The sequence below is a fragment of the Diceros bicornis genome, chromosome 34 (assembly GCF_020826845.1).
Source record: "Diceros bicornis minor isolate mBicDic1 chromosome 34, mDicBic1.mat.cur, whole genome shotgun sequence".
NCBI lineage: Eukaryota > Metazoa > Chordata > Mammalia > Perissodactyla > Rhinocerotidae > Diceros > Diceros bicornis.
This window is the reverse complement of record NC_080773.1, coordinates 24,582,852-24,606,682: the sequence shown is the minus strand read 5'-3', so window position 1 is coordinate 24,606,682 and position 23,831 is coordinate 24,582,852. Positions and strand designations below refer to the sequence as shown.

General features: G+C 51.8%; 1 protein-coding gene across 2 annotated transcripts; it reads right to left on the bottom strand.

Moving 5' to 3' along the window:
* Positions 1 to 728: 728 nt before the first annotated feature.
* Positions 729 to 17,303, bottom strand: SNRNP70 (small nuclear ribonucleoprotein U1 subunit 70). Of its 2 annotated transcripts, none has more exons than XM_058529822.1 (10): positions 17,106 to 17,303; positions 16,212 to 16,368; positions 14,193 to 14,255; positions 14,026 to 14,080; positions 8,848 to 8,912; positions 8,619 to 8,681; positions 7,862 to 7,943; positions 4,594 to 4,695; positions 1,625 to 1,712; positions 729 to 1,543 (listed from the first exon to the last, which is right to left on the bottom strand). In XM_058529822.1, exons 2-10 carry the CDS (start codon positions 16,356 to 16,358, stop codon positions 892 to 894), a joined length of 1,317 nt encoding a protein of 438 aa, XP_058385805.1. In that variant the 5' UTR covers positions 16,359 to 16,368; positions 17,106 to 17,303; the 3' UTR covers positions 729 to 891. The 2 variants fall into 2 exon arrangements, with proteins under 2 accessions (XP_058385805.1, XP_058385807.1); XM_058529824.1 differs by having other exon boundaries at positions 729 to 1,516.
* Between the last annotated feature and the right edge of the window lie 6,528 nt (positions 17,304 to 23,831).

Here is a 23,831-nt window from a genome sequence, read left to right as displayed (position 1 = left end):
CCGCTCCCAGGCATCCTGAGTGCTGAAACAGAGGGCGACCGTTCTGTGTACAGTCTCCCTCGAGTCCCCTACTGTCGTTATACCTGGAGTTGCAGTCAGGCGTCTCTCTAGGGCTCTGCAAGGCTCACTGGCTTCCTTCTCAAATGGTCACCAGACTGAAGTGTTCTCACCATCGTCTTATTTAATCTTCTGTCCAGAAATGTGCTGAAATCCCAACTGCTGATGGAACTTCTGCGTTTCTGGTTATTCTGCTACTATCATTAGGAAGTATGAAGTAAAATCAAAAGGTGAACTGGAGGCAGTTTTCCCTCCTGGCCCTGTGCAGACTTTCTCTACCCAATCTTATCGTTCTATCTTGCTCCCATATTTCATTTCCTCGCCCTTTTTCCTGCTCTCCGACTCAGACAACAGCTTCCATTTCACACATTCAAAGTTGCAGCTTCCACTGAGTGATCTAGCGCCTACAGCCTCACCCTCCCACCAAATAGGGTATGAACAGCCCCACAGGGAACGTGTGGGAGACCTAACAAGAGGAGGAAGAAAAACACAAAGGGATCAAGGACCCCTACAGAGGACTTCCTTACCCCATTTTACACAGCTCTGCTGTACTGGGGAGAGCCCCAGCCTTAGGTCATAAAGCTGGAAGACAAACCACAGTAGGGCCATCAAAAGTCAGGTGACAACCTTCTGGGGAAAATATTAAGAGCAGTGAAAAAGAAACCAAGGTGCCCGTTATCAACATGAAATTTATTTTTATTTTTAAATCCAAAGGACCAGAACAAATAAGAAGACTCCTACCCTTGGCTGGCAAACTTAGGTGGTGGCCAAGGTTGGGGGAGAAGCTGACAGCAAGGGGGGGGGGAACACGTCCAAATAAAACAGAGGCCCTGTTCACTCTGGCGCAGCCTCCATCAAATACCCGTTCTCTGGAGCAAGGTACCCGTCGCCTCCCTCAGACTCCATGTACATGTCTCGGCCGTCGTTGCCCAGACCCTCCAGCCCGTTGTCCTGGCCACCCCCACCCCCACCTCGGGCCTCATCCCTGCCCCGTTCACCACCCCGCTCCCCCCGTTTGTGCTCTCGATCCCGGTCTCGGTCACGGTCCCGGCGCCGCTCCCGCTCACTCCGGTGGCTCCGACGTCGTTCCCGGTCACGATCTCTGCCCTTCTCCTCTGGACCATCAGGGCCATCTGGACCCAGCTCCCCAGGAGGCCCGTCATCAGGAGGTGCATCACCAGCCTCAGAGGGCTCCGCCATGTCGCCACCACCTCCGCCCCCACGCAGCTCCTCCTTGCGCTCCCGCTCCCGTCGTGCCCGCTCACGGCTCCGACTGCTTCGCCGCTTCCGTTCCCGGTCCTTGTCCTTGCTACGTTCCCTGGAGCGCCGCCGCTCCTCCTTGTCTCGACTCCTGGAGCGCCGCCGCCGGTCCCGAGAGCGGGAGCGTCGCCGTTCTCGCTCCTTGTCTCGCTCACGGCTTCGTTCTCTGCGCTCCCGCTCGCGGTCCCGGTCCCGGTCCCTGTGGGGCAGCGGGGAGGGGCCGGGCCTGGATGAGGTGGGCAGAGGTTTGCGGCAGGGCTCCCCCACGTGACTGCCCCATCCCAGGAAACGGGCTGCCCGATCTTACCTCTCATCATAGCGGGATGTATCATCACGGCCGGAGTGCCGGATGTTCACGTCAGCCCCACCTCTTCTGGTGCCACCTAGGCCGCCACCTGGCGGCGGGGACAGATGAACAGAGCGTCAATCTGGGCAGAGCACTGGAGGAAGGGAGACGAGGGGCATCAAAGAGCAAAGGGAAGGACACCCAGCACCTCTGGCGGTGTCTTGGGGCCAAGGGCGGTGAGGACATTTTGGGTGCACTTTTTTTTTTTTTTAAAGATTTTATTGATGTATTTTTTCCCCCAAAGCCCCAGTAGATAGTTGTCTGTCATAGCTTCACATCCTTCTAGTTGCTGTATGTGGGACGTGGCCTCAGCATGGCCGGAGAAGCGGTGTGTTGGTGTGCGCCCGGGGTCCGAACCCGGGCCGCCAGCAGCAGAGCGCACACACTCAACTGCTAAGCCACGGGGCCGACCCCTGGGTGCACTTGTTTAATATGACAACCATGGTTTAGAGGTTAGGCAACCTCCATGAAGTGCAAGTTGGGAAATACCTGTATTCAGACTCCAAAGCTCAGACTCTTAACCACTACATATGACACTCAGCCTCCTCACAAACCCTCCTCTCAAGACATCCTCATCCACACACAAACCCTAACTGGAAACACAACCTGCTTCAAAGCCTTCAACAGCTTCGCACTGCCTCAAGTCCAAACTCCTCATCAAGGGGCTCCCAAGGCCCCCAAGGGCTGGCCCCAGCCCACCTTTCAAACCAAGTGCCCCTGGCTCCTTATGTTCTAGGCATTTTTCAGTCTCCTCATATTCTCCATCTCCTTCCTGCCCCAGTTTTTGGGATCATTCAACTCTTCCCCTGGAATCCCATCTTCCTTATCTAGTTAACTCCTACTCACCCTTCACACACTAGCCCAAACATCACTTCCTCAGCACGCCTTCCACGACCTACCAGATTAAGCCAGTCTCCACTATACACTTATAGACCATATTCATTTCCTTCCCAGAACTCCCAGTGGAGATTCAAACTTTACACATTGTGTGTGAGCTGGTGAACACCTGCCTCTCCCAGCAGACTGTAAAGCCCCATGGAAGCAGGAGTATGTCTGGCTTTGCTCACTGTGACCAGCATGTGGTACGGCATCCAGGATACAAAGGTCCACGTGCACCCTCCAAACAAGTGAACACCCCAAGGAGCAGTGGACAGTCTCCTTCAGATGAGGAAACAAACTCAGTCACTTGCCCCTAGTGACTCGGCAAGGAAGGTGCAGAGCTGGGACGGAACTCCCAGCTGACTCCAGAACCTGCCTCTTGTGCTCTCTCCCATCCTCCCTGCCTGGAAGAAAGCTTCAGTGAGGCGGGCTGGAGCTCCATATAAGGAATGGTTTTCAGCATTGAGAGTGGAAAAGGAAACAGGCTGCTTGGATATCAGAGACATTCAAACAGAGACAGGCGACTGACGAGACATCTGGAATGTCACAGGTATGGGGTAGAATAGACTGTTTTCAATTTTCAGGTCACAACCCAGCAATGAATCACATCATCAATTTGATGGGTTGTAATCAATATACTAAAAAACAAAATAAAGCAACAGAATGTAAAATACTAGTATGTACTGCCTGTAGAAAGATAACTACTGTTTCCTAAAACTTTTCTTTGGCTTATATGTATTTTTGCATGCATCCTGGGTCAAGACACACTGCGTATCGCTATCAGAAAGTCTGAATGCCAATCGAACTAGAACATTCTGGGATTCCAGGATTCTACAACAGCAAACAGCAGACTGCAGAACTCACTCCATCCCAGAGAGCAATCTAAGAACCTGTCTAGTAAGTGCAGAGACTCAGCAGACGAGCATATGGTCTACCCAGCACAGGCAAGTCACAAGTGAGAATAATGGGCTGAGAGGCAGGACTAAGAGCAGAGGGTACTGGACCCGCCTGGAGTGCCTGCCCAGGGAAGCCCCTCTTCTCTGAGAACTGTCACTCACCCTTGCAGGAGTTGCTCTTCAACAGGCATGTATGGACGGCAAGAGCTCAGCCCCAGGTCCCGGCCCAACGCTGAGCCACTTAGATCCGCCCACCCCGAAATGCAGAGACTTAGCCAGGACTGGGCGTAAAGCAGGGAGGTGTGGAATGCCACACAGGCCCAGTGCAGGGAGATACAGCAGAACCAGTCTGCACAGACAGCAAACAAAGTGGAAGCAAGCTGCAGAGATGCCAGAGGTGGCTCTTGACAGCGTTAAGATCAGCTACCAGGTCCTCTTGAGGCCCACCAGCATCGCATGTCTCTGGGCTCCCAAAGACCCCCAGGGATCCCGTATTGACAAGGCCCCTTTACGCTTTAGGAAGCTCAAAGGTATTTCTGATACTTGCAACCAAACTGACCTTGACTGAGACGGTGAATGACAACTAGAGACAGACAAAGAGGGGGACTGAATGTAGGAGGCTCTGAGGGCAGAGGCTGTCTATGTATGTCTTGCTCTCGCCTAGAAGTCTGGTACACAGCTGGTGACCAAAAAGGGCTTTGCTGAATGAATGAATGAACAAATGAGCAAGAGCCAAGTGTAAGCAGATGACAGGGGGACACTGACAAGGCCTACCACATGCCTCCCACCCAGCTGGACATCTGATGCGCTGAGCCTAGTGAACTCTGAGGTTACTCCCACTTTCCAAAATGAGGAAAATGCAGCAGGAAAAGGGGAAATCCACCAGCTACTAGGTAGACAAGCCGGTGTTTGATCCCAGACTGTCCTCTCCAGGCCAGGGCTCCTGCTCCTACTTCGGTAACCCAGAATGAGAAAACAGACAGCAGGAATATGAGGGTGACGAGTGGATGAGCTGGAGAGGGAGGGAGGACATGAGCAGCCAGCTAGCGGGGAGAGGAAGACAAAACAGAAAGCAGCAGAGAGTGTAGAAGAGGTAAGAATGAAGCCACCAAGCACTGGACCCCCCAGAGCCCAGCCAGGGCAGGATGTGCTCACCGAGCCGCCGGGGCCTCCAGCCCTTCACAGTTCGGCCCCTCTCCACGTCCACAAGGACTCTCCTGCCATCAATCTTCTTGCCGTCTGCGTGCTTGTAAGCGGCTGTAACAGATGTGGGGAGGGGGAAGGGGGAGGAGTCCCCAGAGGGTCCCTAGTCAGGACAGGGCCCAGCTCTGCAGCATCCCCACCCCCACGTCCCCATCAACGCACTCGCACGCACACGCCCACAGACAGCCAGGCAACTGACAGCCAGACCAACCCTCTCCCAAACCAGGGAGGGGCCTGCTCCATCTCAGCAACTGCTTCCTTATCACCCCCAATCACTATTGGGGGGGCAAGCCCACACTCAACTGCCACCCCCCTGGGCTCCCAGGCCCTTCCTACTCCCCTTCGACAGAGCAGCCCCCTCCTGCCAAGGCGGCCAAAGTCGCTGCAAAGAAACTGGAGGTTAACTTAAGGCTGGACTCTGCTGTGGGGGAGGGCTCCCCCACAACCCCAGGCATGCACCCTGAAACATCACGCTGGGGGAGGAGGCCCAGCAGGGCCGCTCCACACCCCAGTTCACACCGGATTTCTTTTTCTGTGATTTTTTTTGGGGGGGCAGGTGAATGTGGCAGGAACAGACATCAGAACAGAAAATGAACCAGAAGGGGATGGGAGCAATCTTCAGGAGATGGCAGGGAGCAGAAAGGCAAGTTATGGGGCGCCCAGGGGGCCTGGAGGGGCCCCCGACAGCAGGTGGGAGAAAGGGAAAATGGAGGGAGGCTTGGGAGACGTGCGGTGCTACTGAAAACTCCTACCTTACCTGAGACGACTGACTGCAACCCAACCCCATCCTCCAGCCCATCTCTCCCTCCACACCCCCAGCTCAACACACACTGGGAGGCCAACCCCAGCCCGAGCCTCTGGGGAGGGGTGAGGAGTAGAGGGGGAGATGCGGGAGAAGCACGTTCCTGCTCTTGGGCAGGGCAGTGAAGGGCAGGCCCAAGCCCCTGGCCTGTCTCACAAGGGGCTGTCAGGAAGGCCAAGAATGTCCCTGTTTCCCACCCCCAGCCCTGGCCTAGGGGGTTCTCCTCAACCAACCACAATACCCTGCCCCGCCCCAGCCCGCCCCCCCAAATAACAACCAGAGGAAGAGAAAAAGGTGCCATTTACCGATGCCGGCCTTGCGGGTGTCCAAACCGAGCGGGATTGGGGGGGCTCGGCAACTCCTGGGGGCCTGGCGAGGAGGCGGGCTTCCCGGGGGGGGACACGGGACCGCTTACCTGGAGCCCCCAAGCTTACCTGAGCACGCGCACAAACCCCACCCCCACCACCATGGGGTCAGCTACAGCTACAGGGAAGGGATTGGGGGGTCCTAGGGAGCCCCAGAGAGGGAGAGGAACCACATCTCCTGCACCACCTGGAGACAGGCAGAGGAAGTGGGGGACCCCAAAGAAACCTCACAGAGGCCTTCAAAGAGGCGGGGCGCGAATTCACATCAAGTCTAGGAGCTGGCAGGCCCTGGGACTATCTTGTTGGAATCTGAAAAGGCGGCTGGAGAGGCCTCAGCAAACCTGTTCACCCTCACCTCTCCCCAGTAAAGTCCATGCTAACCTAGGCACACGCCCACCCCCTCAGCACAGAGGACCTTTCCACCTCCAACTCCACGCTTCCTCCCACCACCTGCTCCAGCCAAAGGCTGGCACACGAGGAGACAGCCTCGGGGGTCCAGGAGATGGAGTGCTGCCTGTGATCAGAGGAGGGGCCACTTGGCCCCTGAACCCAGAGGACGGTAGTGGGAAAAGGAATTTTAAGGACTGGGAACACAGTCAAGCAAAGGAACCCTGCTCTGGTTCAGTGTCCCAAACCCCAAAAGAGGCCCAACCCGGGAGTAACAGCAAAGAAAACATGTGACGTGTGTACTTCTAGGCTTCTCTCTCTCTCCCTCTCTTAGGTCTCTAGACAGTGGAAGGGTCTTCAACAAATTCTACAACACCTTCAGCAGTTCGCAGCCTGTCACTTGATCCCTCCCACACCCCGATTCCCCACTCCATGCACTCTGGAGAGCGGCTGGGCACCACAGCCCCTCAGGAGGCCTCAACCATAAGGCGGACAGGAAGGGGGGCAGAACACCCCGAATCTAGCAAGCAAAATGATTCTCCAGGGCCACCACAGTGAGGGCCCCGCAGAAGGCACGGGGGCAGGTGAGCGAAGGGCTGAGGGTTCCATGTGGAGCCCTGGCCCTCGTGCACCCCGTCTTCAGTATTCCCGCCACCTTGCCGCTGACATCATGAAGCCCCGTAAGTCTGGGGTTAAGTGGAGCCCAACTGGAGAGGCCAGCTGCCTTTCCATTAGGGTTCACCCTTCTCCTCCTGGGATCAGTAAGATCATCGGAGAGCATATGGATCGGAGGACAGGAGGGACAAAGGGCACCCAAACAAGGCAAGGGTTCTGGGTGCAGGGAGGCTGAGGGGGCGACTGGGGATGGGAGGAGGGACGCCTTGCTGCTCCTGAGCTGCCTGGCTAAGCTGGGCTGGTGTGCGGTGCTGAGTGATCTTACCCATGATACAAACCCTTATACCAACCATACACTGAGGTGTTGTAAGGGGAGCGTAAGCATCAGCTGCAAGCCAGCTGCGTGGTGGCTGCAGTGACAATAAGAACAGTCAATTAATACGGCGGCCCCTGGACACGCCGCAGCCCTGCCCGCCCCCACCCACCCATCCCTGCCCATGTGGACGCCGCCGCAGCCTTAAAGGGCACTTTGGAGATATGGGGGCAGGCGCTGAACACGCCTACCAGCCCACTGCCCACTGAGGAACAGGGTGGGGGGCCAGGGGTGGGGAGGCGGAGGGTCGGGTGGCCCAGCCCCAGCTCTGCTGGGAGTAAGAGAGGGCAGGTTCAAAGGCCAGTCCTCATTCCAACCTGGCCGCCCCCAACTCCAGTGGGGGGGAGTGGGGAGAAGCTCCCCAAAACTCCGACCCCTCCCCCCACCTCCAGTTGGCCCCAGCCCCCACCCAGTTCCCTCCTTGCCCCTAAGGTTCAACGTGTGACACTTACCTCCCCGGGTTCACACACACACACACACACGTTGTGGGGGATTTTGGTTTTTGTTTTTTAAAAAACACGTATATATAAAAAAAAAAAAAGATATATCAGAAACAGAGGGAGGAGGAGAAGAGACATGGCTAATGTCAGGTTTGGCAGGGTGGGGGTGGGGACAGCCGCCGGGAAGGGGCTGGGGCGCAGAGAGGAGGTCAGCGGACAGGGCTCGGCGGGTACTCACAGTGCATGTCCCGCTCGTGCTCGTACTCGATGAAGGCGTAGCCCCGGGGCTTTCCTGACCGCTTACTGTAGACCATGTGTATCTGCGGCAGGCACAGCGGGCAGAGGTCAGTTCTGACACAGGGAAATCCCCCCCGTCCATCATACAGCTTGTGTGCCAGGCCCTGGGCTGGGTGATGCCAGTGACACGCGGCCTCAGACCCTCGCTCTGCCCTTCAAGAGCCCAGAGTGACTGATGCTCTAACAGCACTGGGCTTAGCAGTTTCTGTGCATTTATGACCTCACTACTGCCCAGAGCATTTAAGTGACTTAAACTAAATGAAGAAATCTCAGTTAAACATAAAGCCTTGCTCTCAACAAGAGTCAGCGTATGTTTTCTATAAGGGCCAGCAGAAAGATTTCCAGCTCCGAGGGCCGTACAGTTTCTGTCAAAACTACCCGACTCTGCCTTACACAAAAGAGCAGCCACAGACAATAATAAACAGATGGGCCTGGCTGGATACCAACACAACTTTACTTTCAATTAGGAAGTTTTTAGGTTTGCCAACCGCTGCTCTAAAGCAACAACAAAGTCAGTACTTCTTAATTTTACTCCTGCTACCCAAAGTCTGCTGCATGGAAGTACAGTCGGGATGTAAAGCCAGGCCACAGAGTGGGCTGCCCTGAAATGATACGATGCATCCTCAGGGCTGGCAGCCAGCCCTCACTCTCCCTCCCCACACCTCCAATTCACATAGCCCCTGCCCCAGTGCACTCACTCTTTTGATGGGTCCATACACTTCAAACTCTCTCCGGAGTTTGGATTCTGTTGTGTCATAGTTCTACAAGGAGACAGATATGAAGTTAGGTGGGAGAAGTGAGCTGTCCCAAAGCCCTCAAAACACTCCCAGGACCTAGCCTGTTGTCCTCTGTCCCACACTCAAGCTCTCAGCAGCCCAAGGTCCCGGGCTCCTCTGGGGCTCTGGGGGTTGGGAGCTGGGGACTCACCACTCTAGCCACAAAGAGAGTCTTGAAGGCATCACCCTGAGCATTGGGATCATTGTGAGGGTCCCCTGTACAGGAAGAAGAGAATTTGTAAGTAGAAGATGTCAACAGTCTCATGCAGCAAGACAGACAGACAGACAGGCAGGCAGATGCCCATTAGATAGAAGAAAACTACTGGTGACCCAGCGACGTTGAGCATGCCCCTCTCAGAGCCCTGGTTTTCCTGAAGTACAGTGGCCTTTACCCAAGTGGCCAATTCAGGCTGTTGGAGAGAGGGGATAAGGCTGACTTGATGCTAACAGGATGGGGGCCAGCCTAACTGCCATTCCAGACTTATATATCCTAAGTCCCTGGTTCCTCCCAGGTGTGAGTAACCAACTGGGCATCTCTGGAGAGTCAGGTGCTGAGCTTCCTCCCTCACCTGCAGGGCCACACTGCCACCCAGTGGCATAGCCTGCAACAACAGCCCTCAGGGAAACCTGAGATCAAGTAACCCTAAGGCTAGGAGCAGGAGCAGAGGCGAGTCCAAGCCCTGCTCTGCCCCGTGGCCTCAGGGAGGAACCTGGGACTGGTGCTGGAGCTTGCAATGGGCTGATCGGATTCGTACTCCTAGCCTGACCACCACAAGGCCACTGAGGGATAACACCTCCACACACAGGAGCCAGAATCTATTACAAAACCAAATCTATAGGTGATTCTAAAGGGTCAAGCCCGGGAAGAAGTCCTTTTCACCAAGTATGGTGGCCCCAGCACACACAACAGCCCTTGACTCCCGCCAAGGCCCCAAGGGCACCCTGCCCCTTGCACAGTGGATGCAGTTCCTCTACAACACAGTGTCACCCTCAGAAGGACTCACCACATTCTGGAAGAATATGAGAAAATGAATAATAATAATAATTTATTGACTGCATAATGAGGCCCAGACACTGTGCTGGACGCTGAGAATTATTTACCATCACTTTGCAAACGGCAACAAAACCAACCCTTGAGGCATGGAAGAGGGGAATCATCAGAGCAGCAGAGGCCAAGCCCAGCTCTACCTCCCAGCCTGACCTCTCAGTCCAGGCGTTCTAACTGCCAGGCTCCCACACTAAACCCCCGGGGCACTAGCTTCTCACGAAGATAGTCTGGGGGTTGAAAGAAGCCAGCGACTGAAGTCGTAGATCCATTTCCTGTGAGAGGGTTCGGCTGCAAACATAAACGAAGCTCAAGATGACTTCAGAGAATTTCTTAAAAAGCGGAAGCCTGAGCCCAAATTTAAGGGCATAACTACCTGGAGACTGATGGTTGCCTCTGAAGACAACTCCAACTTTGTGCCTGCCCCTTCAGCTCCTCAGCATACCTCCTCCCTCCGGGCTGTACTTCTCTGGGCCCAGGTCCCTCAGTCTGCACTGGGTCACTCTCATCCATTCATCCCACAAACATCCAGTAAGCACTAGGATGTGCCTGGAACTGCGGTAGGTGTCCAGGATTCAACAGTGAACAAGATGAAACAGATCCCTGCCCTCTGGAGCTCATACACTAACGGAGGAAGGCTGACGGTAAACAAGGTCGACAAGGGCCTCATCTATGAGTTCTACCAGATGACAACAGGAAGACGGCGAGAAGTTTTTTTTTTTTTTTTTTTTTTTTTTGGTGAGGAAGATCAGCCCTGAGCTAACATCCGTGCCCATCTTCCTCCACTTTATGTGGGACACCGCCACAGACAAGCGGTGCGTCAGTCCATGCCCGGGATCCAAACCCGGGCTGCCAGCAGCGGAGCTCACGCACCTAACTGCTATGCCACGGGGCCCACCCAGGGGAGAAGAGTTTTAACGGGAAGGTCAGGAGAGGCCTCACTGAGATGATGGCATTTGGCTGAAGACCTGAAGGTGTGACAGCAGCAACCAGAAACACACCTCACCAACACCAGGCAGCAGGTGGTCTAACAGGTATGGCAGGAGCACTACAATCACCACAGTAGGAGCATGATCGCTGCTGGGGGAGTGGATGAAGGTCAAACAGCAGAGAGCTGAGCTTCCTGACGGGCAGCCCGGAGGTGCCCAGCACACCAAAGGCGAAACCACCCAGGCACAATGCACGAGTCTCTGCAGTTTTTGCTTACCCAAGGGGCCCAGCAGTGAGACTAACGGGAAAAGCTAGTGCGGTCAAACCAACAGTACCCACGTATCTGAAGAACAGGTCAACTCAAAAAGGGCGGCAGAGAACAAAAGGTGGTCAGCGGTTCACCAGTCAGCACGCACACGCACGCACACACACTCCCCCACTGCCCTCCATTCTGCTGGCAACGCTGCCCTTGGGAAATCCCTGATTAAAGGGATTGTCCAGGTAGCAGCAGAGGCTCAAAAGACTGGACTGTGGAGTTGGGAAACCTCCCTAGGCTTTTAGATGGCGGAGAAAACATCTCAGAACTCTCACCCTTGGTAAGCATACTCAGCCTTGACAAGCCTCCATTTTCTTCATTTTAAAAAGGAGAGTAACAACCCATGCCCCACTCAGAAGCTGTGAGAAGATAATAACATGAAGTGCACCAGTGCTCAGCAAGGTGCAAGGCCCCCGAGGACGGGAGCTGTGAACTGCGATGAGGCACAGCAAGCTTCTGTAGTTGGGGACGGAGGCTCTCAGGAGCACAGAAACCCTACTGTACGCAATCCATTCTTTCTTTCCTTTTTCTTTGCTATTATGGAGAAATTCAAACACTTAAAGAAGTAAAGAACAGTACAATGAAGCCCTATGAACCAGCTTCAATTACCAACACACGGCCACACTTGTTTACCTCTACCCACACCCACCAGAGCATTTCATATCAAACCCCAGATACACCATTTTAGTCTCTAACAGAGAGAAGACTTTTTAAAAAACCATAACCACAGTACCATTACTACATCTTAAAAACTTAACATTAATTCTTTTGGGACCCTGGACATTGAGACCAAGACCCAGGGTCCAGTGTTCATATGTCCTCAATTGTTTCATAGCTGGATTTTTATAGTTAGCTCATTTAAATGAGGATCCAACAAGCTCCACACTTATCATGTGGTTGATGTGTCCTTCAACTCTTTAATCCATAAGGTCCACTCCCTGCCCTCATTTTTTCTTGTCATCTATTTGTTGAAGGCACTGGGTCACAAATTAGTCCTATACAATTTCCCACAGTTGGAATTGACTGATTGCATCCTCACAGTGTTGTTTAACATGCCAGAATCCCATTTTTATTTTATTTTATTTTATGAGGAAGATCAGCCCTGAGCTAATATCCACGCCAATCCTCCTCTTTTTTTTTGCTGAGGAAGACCGGCCCTGGGCTAACATCTGTGCCCATCTTCCTCCACTTTATATGGGACACCACTACATCATGGCTTGACAAGCGGTGCGTCAGTGCATGCCTCGGATCCGAACCCGGGCCGCCAGCAGCAGAGTGCACGTGCTTAACCGCTACGCCACGGGGCCAGCCGCCACAGAATCCCATTTTTAAAGTGGCGAAAACAACGTCCAAGGGGACGTTATCCAAGGTCAAACGGCTGTAAGTGGCAGAGGCAGGATTAAAACTCAGGTGGGTCAGACCACAAGGCCTGTGCCCTAGCAGCAGAGCTGAAAGACTTCTCAAGTTAACTGCTACCAACAACTCCGTGTGCCAGGTCCTAGAGGAGCTGGGGCCACAGTGGTTAAGTCCCATCCACACCCTGCCCCCTCAGAGCAACTGCGAACCTCCAGCATAGAGACAGGTATTTATCAGCGAATCCGCCCTGCAAACTGAAGTGACCAACCTGCGGCACAACTCAGGGCTTTCAGTGTACAAGGGGACTCGACCTGAGCAAGGAAGTCAGGAGAGGCTTCCCTGAGGAACCACAGCTGCACAGAGATCTGAAGGGCTGTTACTCATAAACCAAGGTATCATTAGAAACTGGGGGAACAGCCTGGGCAAAGGCCCAATGACAGGAGACCATCTGGAAAGGATGAGGCATGAGAAGAGGTCAGTGTGGCTAAAGCAGGAGGAGAGGGGAGCACGGTGCATGACAAGTCTGCAACAGTGGGCAGTGAAGGGACTCTGGTCTTTATGCTGAGAGCAAATGGAAGCTGTTAGCAGAGAAAGTACAATCAGAGTTGTACTTAAAAAAAACCCCGGGGACTTAGCAGAGACAGAGAAGTAGTGACAGGGTAGGGAAAGCACAAAAAAGAAAGGTGTTAAAAACAAACTGGGGGCCGGCCCCGTGGCTTAGCAGTTAAGTGCGCGCACTCCGCTGCTGGCGGTCCGGGTTCAGATCCCAGGCGCGCACCGACGCATCGCTTCTCCGGCCATGCTGAGGCCGCGTCCTATATACAGCAACTAGAAGAATGTGCAGCCGTCACATACAACTATCTACTGGGGCTCTGGGGGAAAAAATAAATTAATTAATTAAATTAAAAAAAAAACTGGATGGCAACAACCGAGGTTACGACTTGCAAAGCGGCATGGCCACGTCCCAGGGAAGGAAACATCCAAAGGACACCAGGCTGGTGGGGAGGGGGACTCCTGACTGGTTTGGACACTGAGTCTGACATGCCTCTGAGGCATCCAAGACAAGACAGGAAGGCCACTGTAGTGAGAGTCAGGGCTCAAAGAGCGCTCAGCTAGATGCCCAGGATTTAGGCGGCAGGCATCTACATAAGCACCCTGAGGAAATGCGCCACTCCAGGGAATAAGGTTCAGAGTGAAGTGATTCACTACAGCCTCATGGTGTAGGATGAAAACCCAAGTCTCCTGACTACAAAGCCCTCGCTCCAACAAGAAAGGGCCCTCTGAGATTGATATGGGACCCTCTTGTGAAGTCTGGTTACTGGCTACAGCATATCCGTCCAGTACTCCAACTCCTCCTTTACCTAGAAGGAATGGAACATCCCTAGTCTAAAGGTCAGGGAGGTAAGGTGGAGCCAGGACTGCCTCAGCTGGTGAGACCCGGCTGGGCTTCGGCAGCCCTTCCGAGTGCACTCCCCTGCAGGACACAGCCCGAGGTAGCAGGGCTCCCCTCCTGCCAACCCCTTCTCCGCGCTCTCCTGCTTAAATGCCAAACACAATGCTTGGCAAACAGTGGGGACTAAATAAGTGCACTAACAACCTCACTTTCCCAAAACAGGATCCTGGGGTTGAGGGAGAGAAACACAGGCGAGTTTGAAGAAAAAGAGGAGGAAAGAGAGACTTACACATTTTTAGCTCTGTCTCCACTTCCTGCTGTCGCCGCTCTATCTTTTCCCGTCTCTGTCAGGGGAAAGGTGGACAATTGAAGGCAGAAAGAAGTGCCCTGATGCCAGGGAACATCCTGGAGAAAGTGGCAAAAAAGTCACAGAGCCAGGAGGCAAAAAATACATACCTTCCTCTCCATGCGTTCCTCCCGGGTCTCTGCTCGAGTTGGGGGAGGAGCATCCCGAGGGTCCTAGGAACAAGAAGAGAGGTGACAGGGTGGGAGGGACTGCGGGAAACGGCCAGGGACACCCATCTGGGAAGTAATAAGCAATTCAGCCACACACACACCCCCCCTACACACAAGTAAACAAACAGGGACAGCTCCCAGGCCAGTGGAGGCAGGGGAGTGGTGCAGATCAAAGTGCGGTCCTTGCACCAATGCCATCTGCAAACTGGTAACGGTCCGTGACACGAAAAGTAAAGAAATCGTAAGTATTCAGAAACTTCTACAACAATCTGACGGGGTAGCTTTATGCCCACTGAATTTAATAATAAAAACTCAATCTTTTATTTTACAATCTTTCTTTAAAAACACTAGAAAAAAGAAAATAATTCTTTTGTGTTTATCGAAAGCACAATCTGCAATGGATCTCTCTTTATCACAGAGAGGAATCGGGACCAGGCCTGAAGCAAAAGGAGCTGACGGTGCGGTGCCCAGAAGCAAACAACTGAACGCTCTCTGAGGGGCGGACACTTCTTTTTTTTTTTAATTTTTGTCAGGAAGATCAGCCCTGAGCTAACATCTATTGCCAATCCTCCTCCTTTTTTTTTTCCCCCCAAAGCCCCAGTAGATAGTTGTATGTCATAGCTGCAGATCCTTCTAGTTGCTGTATGTGGGACGTGGCCTCAGCATGGCCGGAGAAGCGGTGCGTCGGTGCGCGCCCGGGATCCGAACTCAGGCCGCCAGTAGCGGAGCGCGCGCACTCAACCACTAAGGCACCGGGCCGGCCCCGGGGATTTCCTGAGGGTCTCACCAACCACTCATTAAGGAGTAAATGGCACATGACCTGGGTCATCAAAGAGTGCCACTGACCTGCAGCCACTAAATTAGTTTAACTGGCTAGTGACATTTCCCCAGTACCAGCTCACTGAGGGCGGCAAATCCCACTAAAGAGCCAACCTTCTGTTATCTTGCTACTAACTTCTGCTCTGCCACTTCCTCCGCCTCCAGCCGCCCTTTCCCACTCGATGCCAGAACTTTCCTCTGCTGGCTGCATGCCAGCATTTCTCAGGTGCGCTCTGATGCACCTTAAGAGACGGATGTTGTTATCCCAATTTTACTAATGAGAAAACTGAGGCCCAGGAACCTAAGTCATGTGTTCGTGTTTACCCTGCAGGTGCAGAGCTCAAGTTCTCAAGCCCATGGTCTTAAGCACCCCATCGCACCGTGCTAACCCTTTACGAACGCCACAAAGATGATAAATACACTAACACACGTTGACATTTGCTGACTGTTTGGTGCCAGGCCCCATAACATAAATTTTGCAGTTAATTCCCCATCAATGTTATGAAGAAAATTCTATTATCCCCTCACTAAAGATGAAGAAATTTTTTTTTTTGTGAGGAAGATCAGCCCTGAGCTAACATCTGTGCTAATCCTCCTCTTTTTGCTGAGAAAGACCAGCTCTGAGCTAACATCTATTGCCAGTCCTCCCCCGCCCCCCGCCAAAGCCCCAGTAGATAGTTGTACGTCATAGTTGCACGTCCTTCTGGTTGCTGTATGTGGGAAGCGGCCTCAGCATGGCCGGAGAAGCGGTGCCTCGGTGAGCGCCCGGGGTTCCGAACCCGGGCCGCAAGTAGCGGAGCGCGCGCACTTAACCGCTAAGCCACGGGGCCGGCCCAAGATGAAGAAATTGATGCACAAGAGTATACACCACTTGCCCAAGGTCACACAGCTGATAAATGGCGTGTGCCAAAGACTACCTGCCTTCAGAGCCCGAATCCCCCACTGCTAGTCACTGAATTTTCACAAAAACCCTACAAGGGATGTACTATCAACCCCATTTAAGAGAGGAAAACTGAAGATCACGAAGAGCAAGTCACCTGCCTAAACCACACAGCTGGAACACAGCCAGAGACTGGACTCCAAATCCAGGCCCCTGGCCCCTAAAACCCAAACCACCCCAAGTCTGCTCAGCAAACTCACCTCAAACTCCCGGATGTAAGGCGCGATGCCACAGTAAGGTTGATTGTGGTGTTTTTCATGTGGCAGTTTCTCCAGCGGCGGCAGGTACGGGATGGGGTCACGGGGGGCAAAGAGGGCCAGGAGGTTGGGCGGCAGGAACTGGGTCATCTTGCCAAGTCTGAGGGCCAAAGCAAGACAGCCTTGTGTGGGGGTGGGCGGGTGGAGAGGCAGCCCCTACAATCCCTTGACTCCCCGAAAAAGAGGGAAATGGGGCAGGATCTCAGCCAGGGCTCAGAGTGACCCTATGTCACAGGGCCAAGGAGTAAACCCGAAGGAGAAAGCAAGTTCTTCGGGAAGGCTGCGTGAGGGCAGGGCAAGGCCGGTAAGGCAAACAAGGACGGAAAAAGGGTTTCTGAGCAAAGTCTGAGTCCCAAGCAAGGAACTGTGAGGCCGAGAGGTTCCCTGGGGGTTTGTGGGGGAATCAAGGATCCTGACGAGGGAGATCCACAGCAGTGGCGGCTGGGGGTCCCATACCTTGGAGAACAGGTTATGAGGCAGGGGGCACAGGAAGCCTCCAATCAAAAAGACAGGGTCCTAAGCAGCAAACCTCTCAAGTAACGGCTTGTGGCTAATACATCTAGGACCCCAGAGACGAAAGGAATTATGGGTAAGGGTCCAGGATGCCGCGAAAGAGAAGGAAAAAAAAGGCAACACACCGCAAGGGCCTGTGGGTAAGGGACCGCGGGGGAGCCATGGCAAGAGGGCCTGAGTGCCCAGGGGACTGTGGGTAAGGGATGCAGAAAGGTGCTCTGGCGGTGGCGCGGGACGGGGACCCGGCCGCGGGGAAGGGACTGGGGCCCACCGCAGGGGCTTGTGGGTAGTGGCCCCGCACCCGGTAAGGCCAGTCACACTCACCCGCCGCGCGGCGCCCTCCTCGGCCTGGCGACGGTCCGGGGGCTCGCAGCGGCTGCGGCGGCCCCTCAGCAGCACGAACTCCTACTCTGTCTTCTACTCCGGCGGGGTCCACGTCCCTCCGCCTCCGTCACCCACTGAGCGCGCGAACCAGGCCGCTGCTCACGAGCCCGCGCGGCCTCGGCTCGCGACAGGGGCAAGGGGTGGAACCGGTCTCAAATCCCTCCGCCGGCCGCACTGCGCACGCGCCGCGCGAGTCGAGACCAGCCCACACACACGGACCTGGCGCCGCCGCGGGCACTGCGCACGCGCGAGGTCACCACCCCGCCTTCGTGCACCTTAAACTCCTTTGCCGCGGCAGGCTGGAGGCCGCAGTGCGCACGCGCGCTTCTCACCAAGCCTTCCCCTTCGACCTCGCGCTCGCGGCTCCAACCGCCGGTGTCCGCGAGACTCTTCTCGATGCTCCGCCCCTCCCCTTAACACACTTCCCGGATCTTGCGCGCATGCGTGTTTCGTCTATACCGTAATAGACCCTTCCGCCACCTGGCAAAGAGTCCCTACGTGAATAGTGTGGCCGAGTTGATGTCTAACCTATTAAATCGACAACTATTAAGCAAGCGCGCTGTTTGGTCTCTGGGGACATAGCACGTGACTAAAGCAAAGTCTTTTTCTTCTTGGAGCTTGCATTGTACTGAGGGAGACAATAAAGTCATTTAAAAAGATAAATATAATTTCGGATAGTGGTCTGCGCAATAAAGAAAAATAGGGCGGAGTAAGAGGGTGGGCAGTGAGAGCGGGGTAATTTAAAAAGGGCGAAGATGGAAGGTACTTCTGAAGAGGTGACATTTGCACAAAGGCCAGATGGAAGGGAGATCTGGGCAGGGTTAACAGCAAGTGTAAAGGGCCTGGTTTAGGACGGATGGCAGGAACCTCATGTCATTTGCCCTGAGATTAGAGTCAGCAGCCATGCTATTTAGGGCCCTGTAGACCCATCAGGAGTTAAGTATTGTATTTTAAGTTTTTTGGATAGGTTCAATTGCCTGTTTAATAATAATTACAGAAATTATTACAAAATGTAAATGACTAATTTCGTGTTTCAAGAAACATATAAAAGGACATTTTCAAAAATATTTTGACATTTGCTTTATTTGTGTATGCATGTGGGAACTCTCTGCTCCATTTTTGGAGGTTTTTTGTAATTCTAAATTTATTTCAAAATAAAAAATTTAAAGAAAATAAACAAAACTAAACCTGCCTTCGTAATGTGTTTTTTTTTGGTCTACCATTGGAAAGTAAATTGCAGCATTTCACCTCTAAATGCTTCAGCATGTATCTCCTAAGAATAAGGACATTCTGCTACATAACCACAAAATTATTTTCATCTCTAAGAAAGTTTAGCCTCTATTCAGGTTTTCCCAACTGACCAAGAATATTTTGTTTTAATCTGAACCAGGAGCCAATCAAATTTCACCCATTGCCGTTACTTGTCATGTCTCTTTAGTCTCTTTTAATATAGAGTAGACACACATATGCACACACCCACACACTTTTTTTTTCCCGTTGTGTTGTTGATTTTTCCCAGAGTTCAACCCCGTTTCCAGTAGAATGTCCCACATTCTGAGTTTGTCTGATGGTTTCCTCCTGGTGGTTACTTTGTTGCACTACCCTTGTTTTCCCTGTAAAATGGAAGTTGAGTCTGAAGGTTTGAATCCACTGAAGTTAAGCATTTTTGGCAAGAACATTTCCCTGGTAATACTGCAGACATCGTATTGCATTACATCTGGAGGTGCGTAATGTCAGATGGTCCCACCATTATGATGCCGAGTTTGGTCGCCTGGTCAAGGAGCTAACTGCCAGATCTCTTTTTGTAAAGGTACATGTTCCCCTTGGTAATCTGAGCAGTTAGACTTTGCCACCATGCAAATATTCTGTTCCCCAACCATCTCTCACCTCATGATTGTAGCAGCCATTGCTGATCCTTGCCTGAATCAAGTATTACGTGGAGAGGGCAGGTGTTATTTGAAATGAAATAGGAAGTAACTAAAGGGTTTTGATCAGGAGACGGACATAACCTGATTTACATTTTTAAAAGGTCCCTTCAATGGCTGTGGACAGAAAAAGTTCAGGGAAGGGATTGAAGGGGAAACAGGGAGATGGTGAGGGGCCACCCAGTGGCATAGTGGTTAAGTTCATGCGCTCTGCTTCTGTGGCCCGGGGGTTCGCAGGTTCGAATCCTGGGCGCAGACCTAAGCAGCGTTTACTCAAGCCATGCTGTGGCAGGCGTCCCACGTAATATAGAGGAAGATGGGCATGGATGTTAGCCCAGGGCTAATCTTCCTCAGCAAGAGGAGGAGGATTGGCAACAGATGTTAACTCAGGGCTAATCTTCCTCACACACACACACACAAAAAAACAGGGAGATGGTGAGGAGGCTACAATTTCCAGGGAAGAGATGGTGGCCTGCACCCAGATGGTAGCAGTGGAATGGAAAGGAGTGGTGGGATTCAGGATATATCGTGAAGGCAGAGCTCACTTATTCAGTTGCTATAGGAGTGGAACTAGAGTGTATGGGAAAGGGAGAAGTTAAAAATAACTCCTAGCGGAAATGAAGGAGACAACTAAAAGCAAGGTGGGATCCTAGATTCGATTCTGAACAAGAAAAAGAACATTAGTGGAAAACTGGTGAAATTCAAATGAGGTCTGAAGTATTATTGGTTAATAGCATTATACCAGTGTTAATTTCCTGACATGTAATTGTACTATGGTTATATAAGAAGTGGACATTGGCAGAAGCTGGGTGAAGGATATATGGGAACTCTGTAGTATTTTTGCAACGTTTCTGTGTCTGAAATTATTTCAAAATAACATGTTTAAAGAAAAAAATTTTAAATGAAGCTAATCTTTCCTTAATAATAATAATAATGATAATAAACCCCACTCCTAGATTTGTAGACTGAGCAGCTAGGTGAATGATGGTGCCACTGATTTAGGGAATGAGGACGTAGGGAAGAGTGGGATTATTAAGGAGGAGTTCTGGGTTTGGACATCTCAGAGATGTCTTTTTGACACTCAAGTGGCGCTGTGGAGTGGAAAGTTGGAATATATGCCAATCACGGAAGAGTTGGGGCTGGAAACCTAATTTGGGAGTCACTGGAGTAGAGATGGTACTTCATGCGACTGAATGAACTCATCTAGGAGATGAGAGAAGACGGAGAAGGGAAGAAGTCTGAGGACTGAGTCCCAAGGCCCTTCATCATTTAAAGTTCAGATAAAACAGGAAGAGCCAGCAAAGGACGCTGAGTAGGAGTAATTGCGAATGTAAAGGAAAACCAGGAGAGTCAGGTGTCCAGGAAGCCAAGAAGGAAAGTGCTTCAGCAAAGAGGCCATATTCAATGTGTGCAATGCTGCTGAGAAATGCACAAAGGTAAGAACTGAGGTCTGGCAACCAGAGGTGACCTGACAAGACAAGGGGAGAGGCAGTGGACACTTCAGATCAGGAAAAGTCTTTAGAGAAGTTTTGCTACAGAGGGAGCAGAGAGGGCTGGCCTAGTAGCATAGAGGTTAAGTTCGAGTGCTCTGCTTCAGCGGCAGGGGGTTCACAGGTTTGGATCCCAGGCGCAGACCAATGCGCTGCTTGTCAAGCCATGCTGTGGCAGCATCCCATAAGGTAGAGGAAGATGGGCACGGATGTTAGCTCATGGCTAATCTTTCTCACAAAAAAAAACGGGGGTGGGGTGGGTAGAGCAGTGAGAGGTGTTAACGGCAGGATAAGGAAGTGGAGTAAAGGAAGGAATTTTTTTTTTGGTGAGGAAGATTGGCCCTGAGCTAACATGTGTGCCCATCTTCCTCTGTTGTGTATGTGGGACATGCCACAGCATGGCTTGATGAGTGGTGGTTAGGTCCGCGCCCGAGATCTGAACCTACGAACCCCAGGCCACTGAAGTGGAGTGCATGAATTTAACCACTACGCCACCAGGCTGGCCCCAGTTTTTTTTTTTTTTTTTTAAGATAGAAAGTCTTATGACACAATTGTCTGCTGATGGCCAAAAAAAGTTAAGCATAGATTTATCATACAACCCAGAAAGCCCACTCTTAGCTACTTATTCAAGAGACCTGAAAACTTATGTTCACACAAAAGCATGTATATGGATTTTTATAGCAGCTTTATTCATAATCGCCATAAACAAAATGTAACTCAAATGTCCTTCACATACAGTGAATATAGAAACAAAGGGCCTACGTCATGACTTGGAATACCGCTGAGTGTTAAGAAGGAAAGAACTACTGATACGCACAACAACACGAATGAATCTTCAGTGCATTATGCTAAAGAAGCAAAAGAAGCCAGATTCAAAAGGCTACGTACTGGACGATTTCATTGATTTGACATTCTGGGAAAAGCAAAACCACAGAGACGGAGGGAGAGAAAACAGAGCAGTACTTTCCACCACCTGGAAGTCGGGGAAGAGGCTGACTACAAAGGGAAGGTGAGAACTCTGCGGGGTGAGGGAGCTGTTCTATGTTTTGATTGTAGTGGCAGTTCCATGACTGTATTCATTTGCCAAAATTCATAGAAGCATATGCCATAAAGGGTAAATTTTAGGGGCCGGCCCAGTGGCATAAGCAGTTAAGTGTGCGTGCTCCGCTGCGGCGGCCGGGGGTTTGCCGGTTCGGATCCTGGGCGCGCACCGACGCACCGCTTGTCAAGCCATGCTGTGGCGGTGTCCCATACAAAGTGGAGGAAGGTGGGCATGGATGTTAGCCCACGGCCAGTCTTCCTCAAAAAAAAAAAAGAGAGAGGAGGATTGGCAGATGTTAGCTCAGGGCTGATCTTCCTCACAAGAAAAAAAAAAGGTAAATTTTATTGTATGTAAATTAAACCTCCATATACTTGACTGAACAAAACAGGTGGCTCCCCCAAATATTCTTTCATTACAAAGGGAAAAAATAAAAACTTTACAGTGGAGAAACCCAGCAGACACTACCCTCACCAAGTGATCAAAGTTAATATCACTCATGATAAAACATATCAGCCTCATGGGCCCCAATATGATGTGATGAGAAGGGAACTTCACCTCTGTGGCATTCTTCCCCTGCCCCCCCAAAAAACTTTATAGTCTTAATCTAATCAAGATAAAATGCCAGGTAAACACAAATTGAGGGACAGTCTATAAAATAACTGATCAGTATTCTTCGAAAGTTTTGAGGTCATTAAAGAAAGGGGAGAAAGTAGGAAATGAGCTCAGATTGCAGGAGATAAGGAGACATGACAACTAAATGCAACGTGGTATCCTGGGTTGGATCCTGGAATGGAGAAAGGACATTAGCGGAAAAGCGGAGACAATCCGAATGTCCTTCAGGCAATAGTATTGTACCCATGTCAATTTCTTACTTTTCACAAATACACCACGGCAATGTAAGAGGCTAACGTTAGGGGAAGCTGGGTGAAGGATATTCAGGAACTCTGACCAATCTTTGCAACTCTTCTGTAAGTCTAACAATATTTCAAAATTAAAAGTAACAAAAGGGATGTTATTATAACATGGGAATGACAGGAATGATACTGAGGAATGGGAGAGACTGACTGTGTTGGTTTCCTGTTGCTGCTGTAACAAATTACCACAAACTTAGTGGCTTAAAACAACACATATTTATTATCATACAGTTCTGGAAGTCAGAAGTCCAAAATGAGTCCACAGGGCTGGTTCCTCCTGGAAGCTCTACAAGAGAATTCATTTCCTTGCCTTTTCCAGCTTCTAGAGCCCCCTGCATTCCTTGGCTCATGGCCCCGTCCTCCATCTTCAAAGCCAGCAATGTAGCATCTTCTCTCCTCTCTGACCTCCACTTCAATCTTCACATCTTCTACGAATCTGAGCTTCCTGCCTCTCTCTTATAAAGACCCTCATTGGGTCCCACCCAGATCGTACGGGATAATCTCCCCAACTCAAGAGCCTTAATTTAATCACATTCAGAAAGTCCCTTTTGTCATAGAAGGTAACATATTCAAAGGTTCCAGGGATTAGGAAGTGGACATCTTTGGGGGTGGGGGGCGATCATTCTGCCTCCCACACTGATGATACAAGAGAATTAGGAGTGATGACAGGAGCAGAGTCTGCGGGTGGAACCGGGAGATGGGATCCAGGACACAAGGCAAGATGTTGGGCTTGGACTGGGGGGGGACAGATGAAAAGCAGAGCATCTAGGCAGATGATAGAATGGGCTGTTGGAAGGTGAAGCGTTCTCGTAGCTTTTATGTTTTGAGTGGAATGAGGAGTGAGGTCATCAGCTGACTGAAGGTGAGAAGGGCCAGGGTGCTGTGGAGGGTTTGAGGAGAATGAAGATGGGTAACAGCCATCTTGAGGAGGCGGCGGGGACATTGATGAGGGCCACGTAGCGGGATCGCAGGCAGGGCTGGGGTTTGGGGTCCGGCCCTGCTCAGGGCCCCCTGGGAAGGCACAGAGTAGGTGAGAGAAGGATTTACTAGGGTTAGGGTTTGGCCCCAACAGTGCCCTGGAGGGGGTCATAGGCAAGGGAGTTAAAGACACACGAAAGGGAGTGATTTTACGGATGGACTGTGGAACAGCGGAAGCAGAGGAAAGAGTGAAGGGAGGACAAGGTGGGGGGAGTCGGAGATAATGAAGCGGTAACAGAATCCATGCATTGTATGTGCTGGTGGGCTTGACAGTTTTTAAAATTCGGTTGATAGGAAAAAGGAGGGCATGGACATTG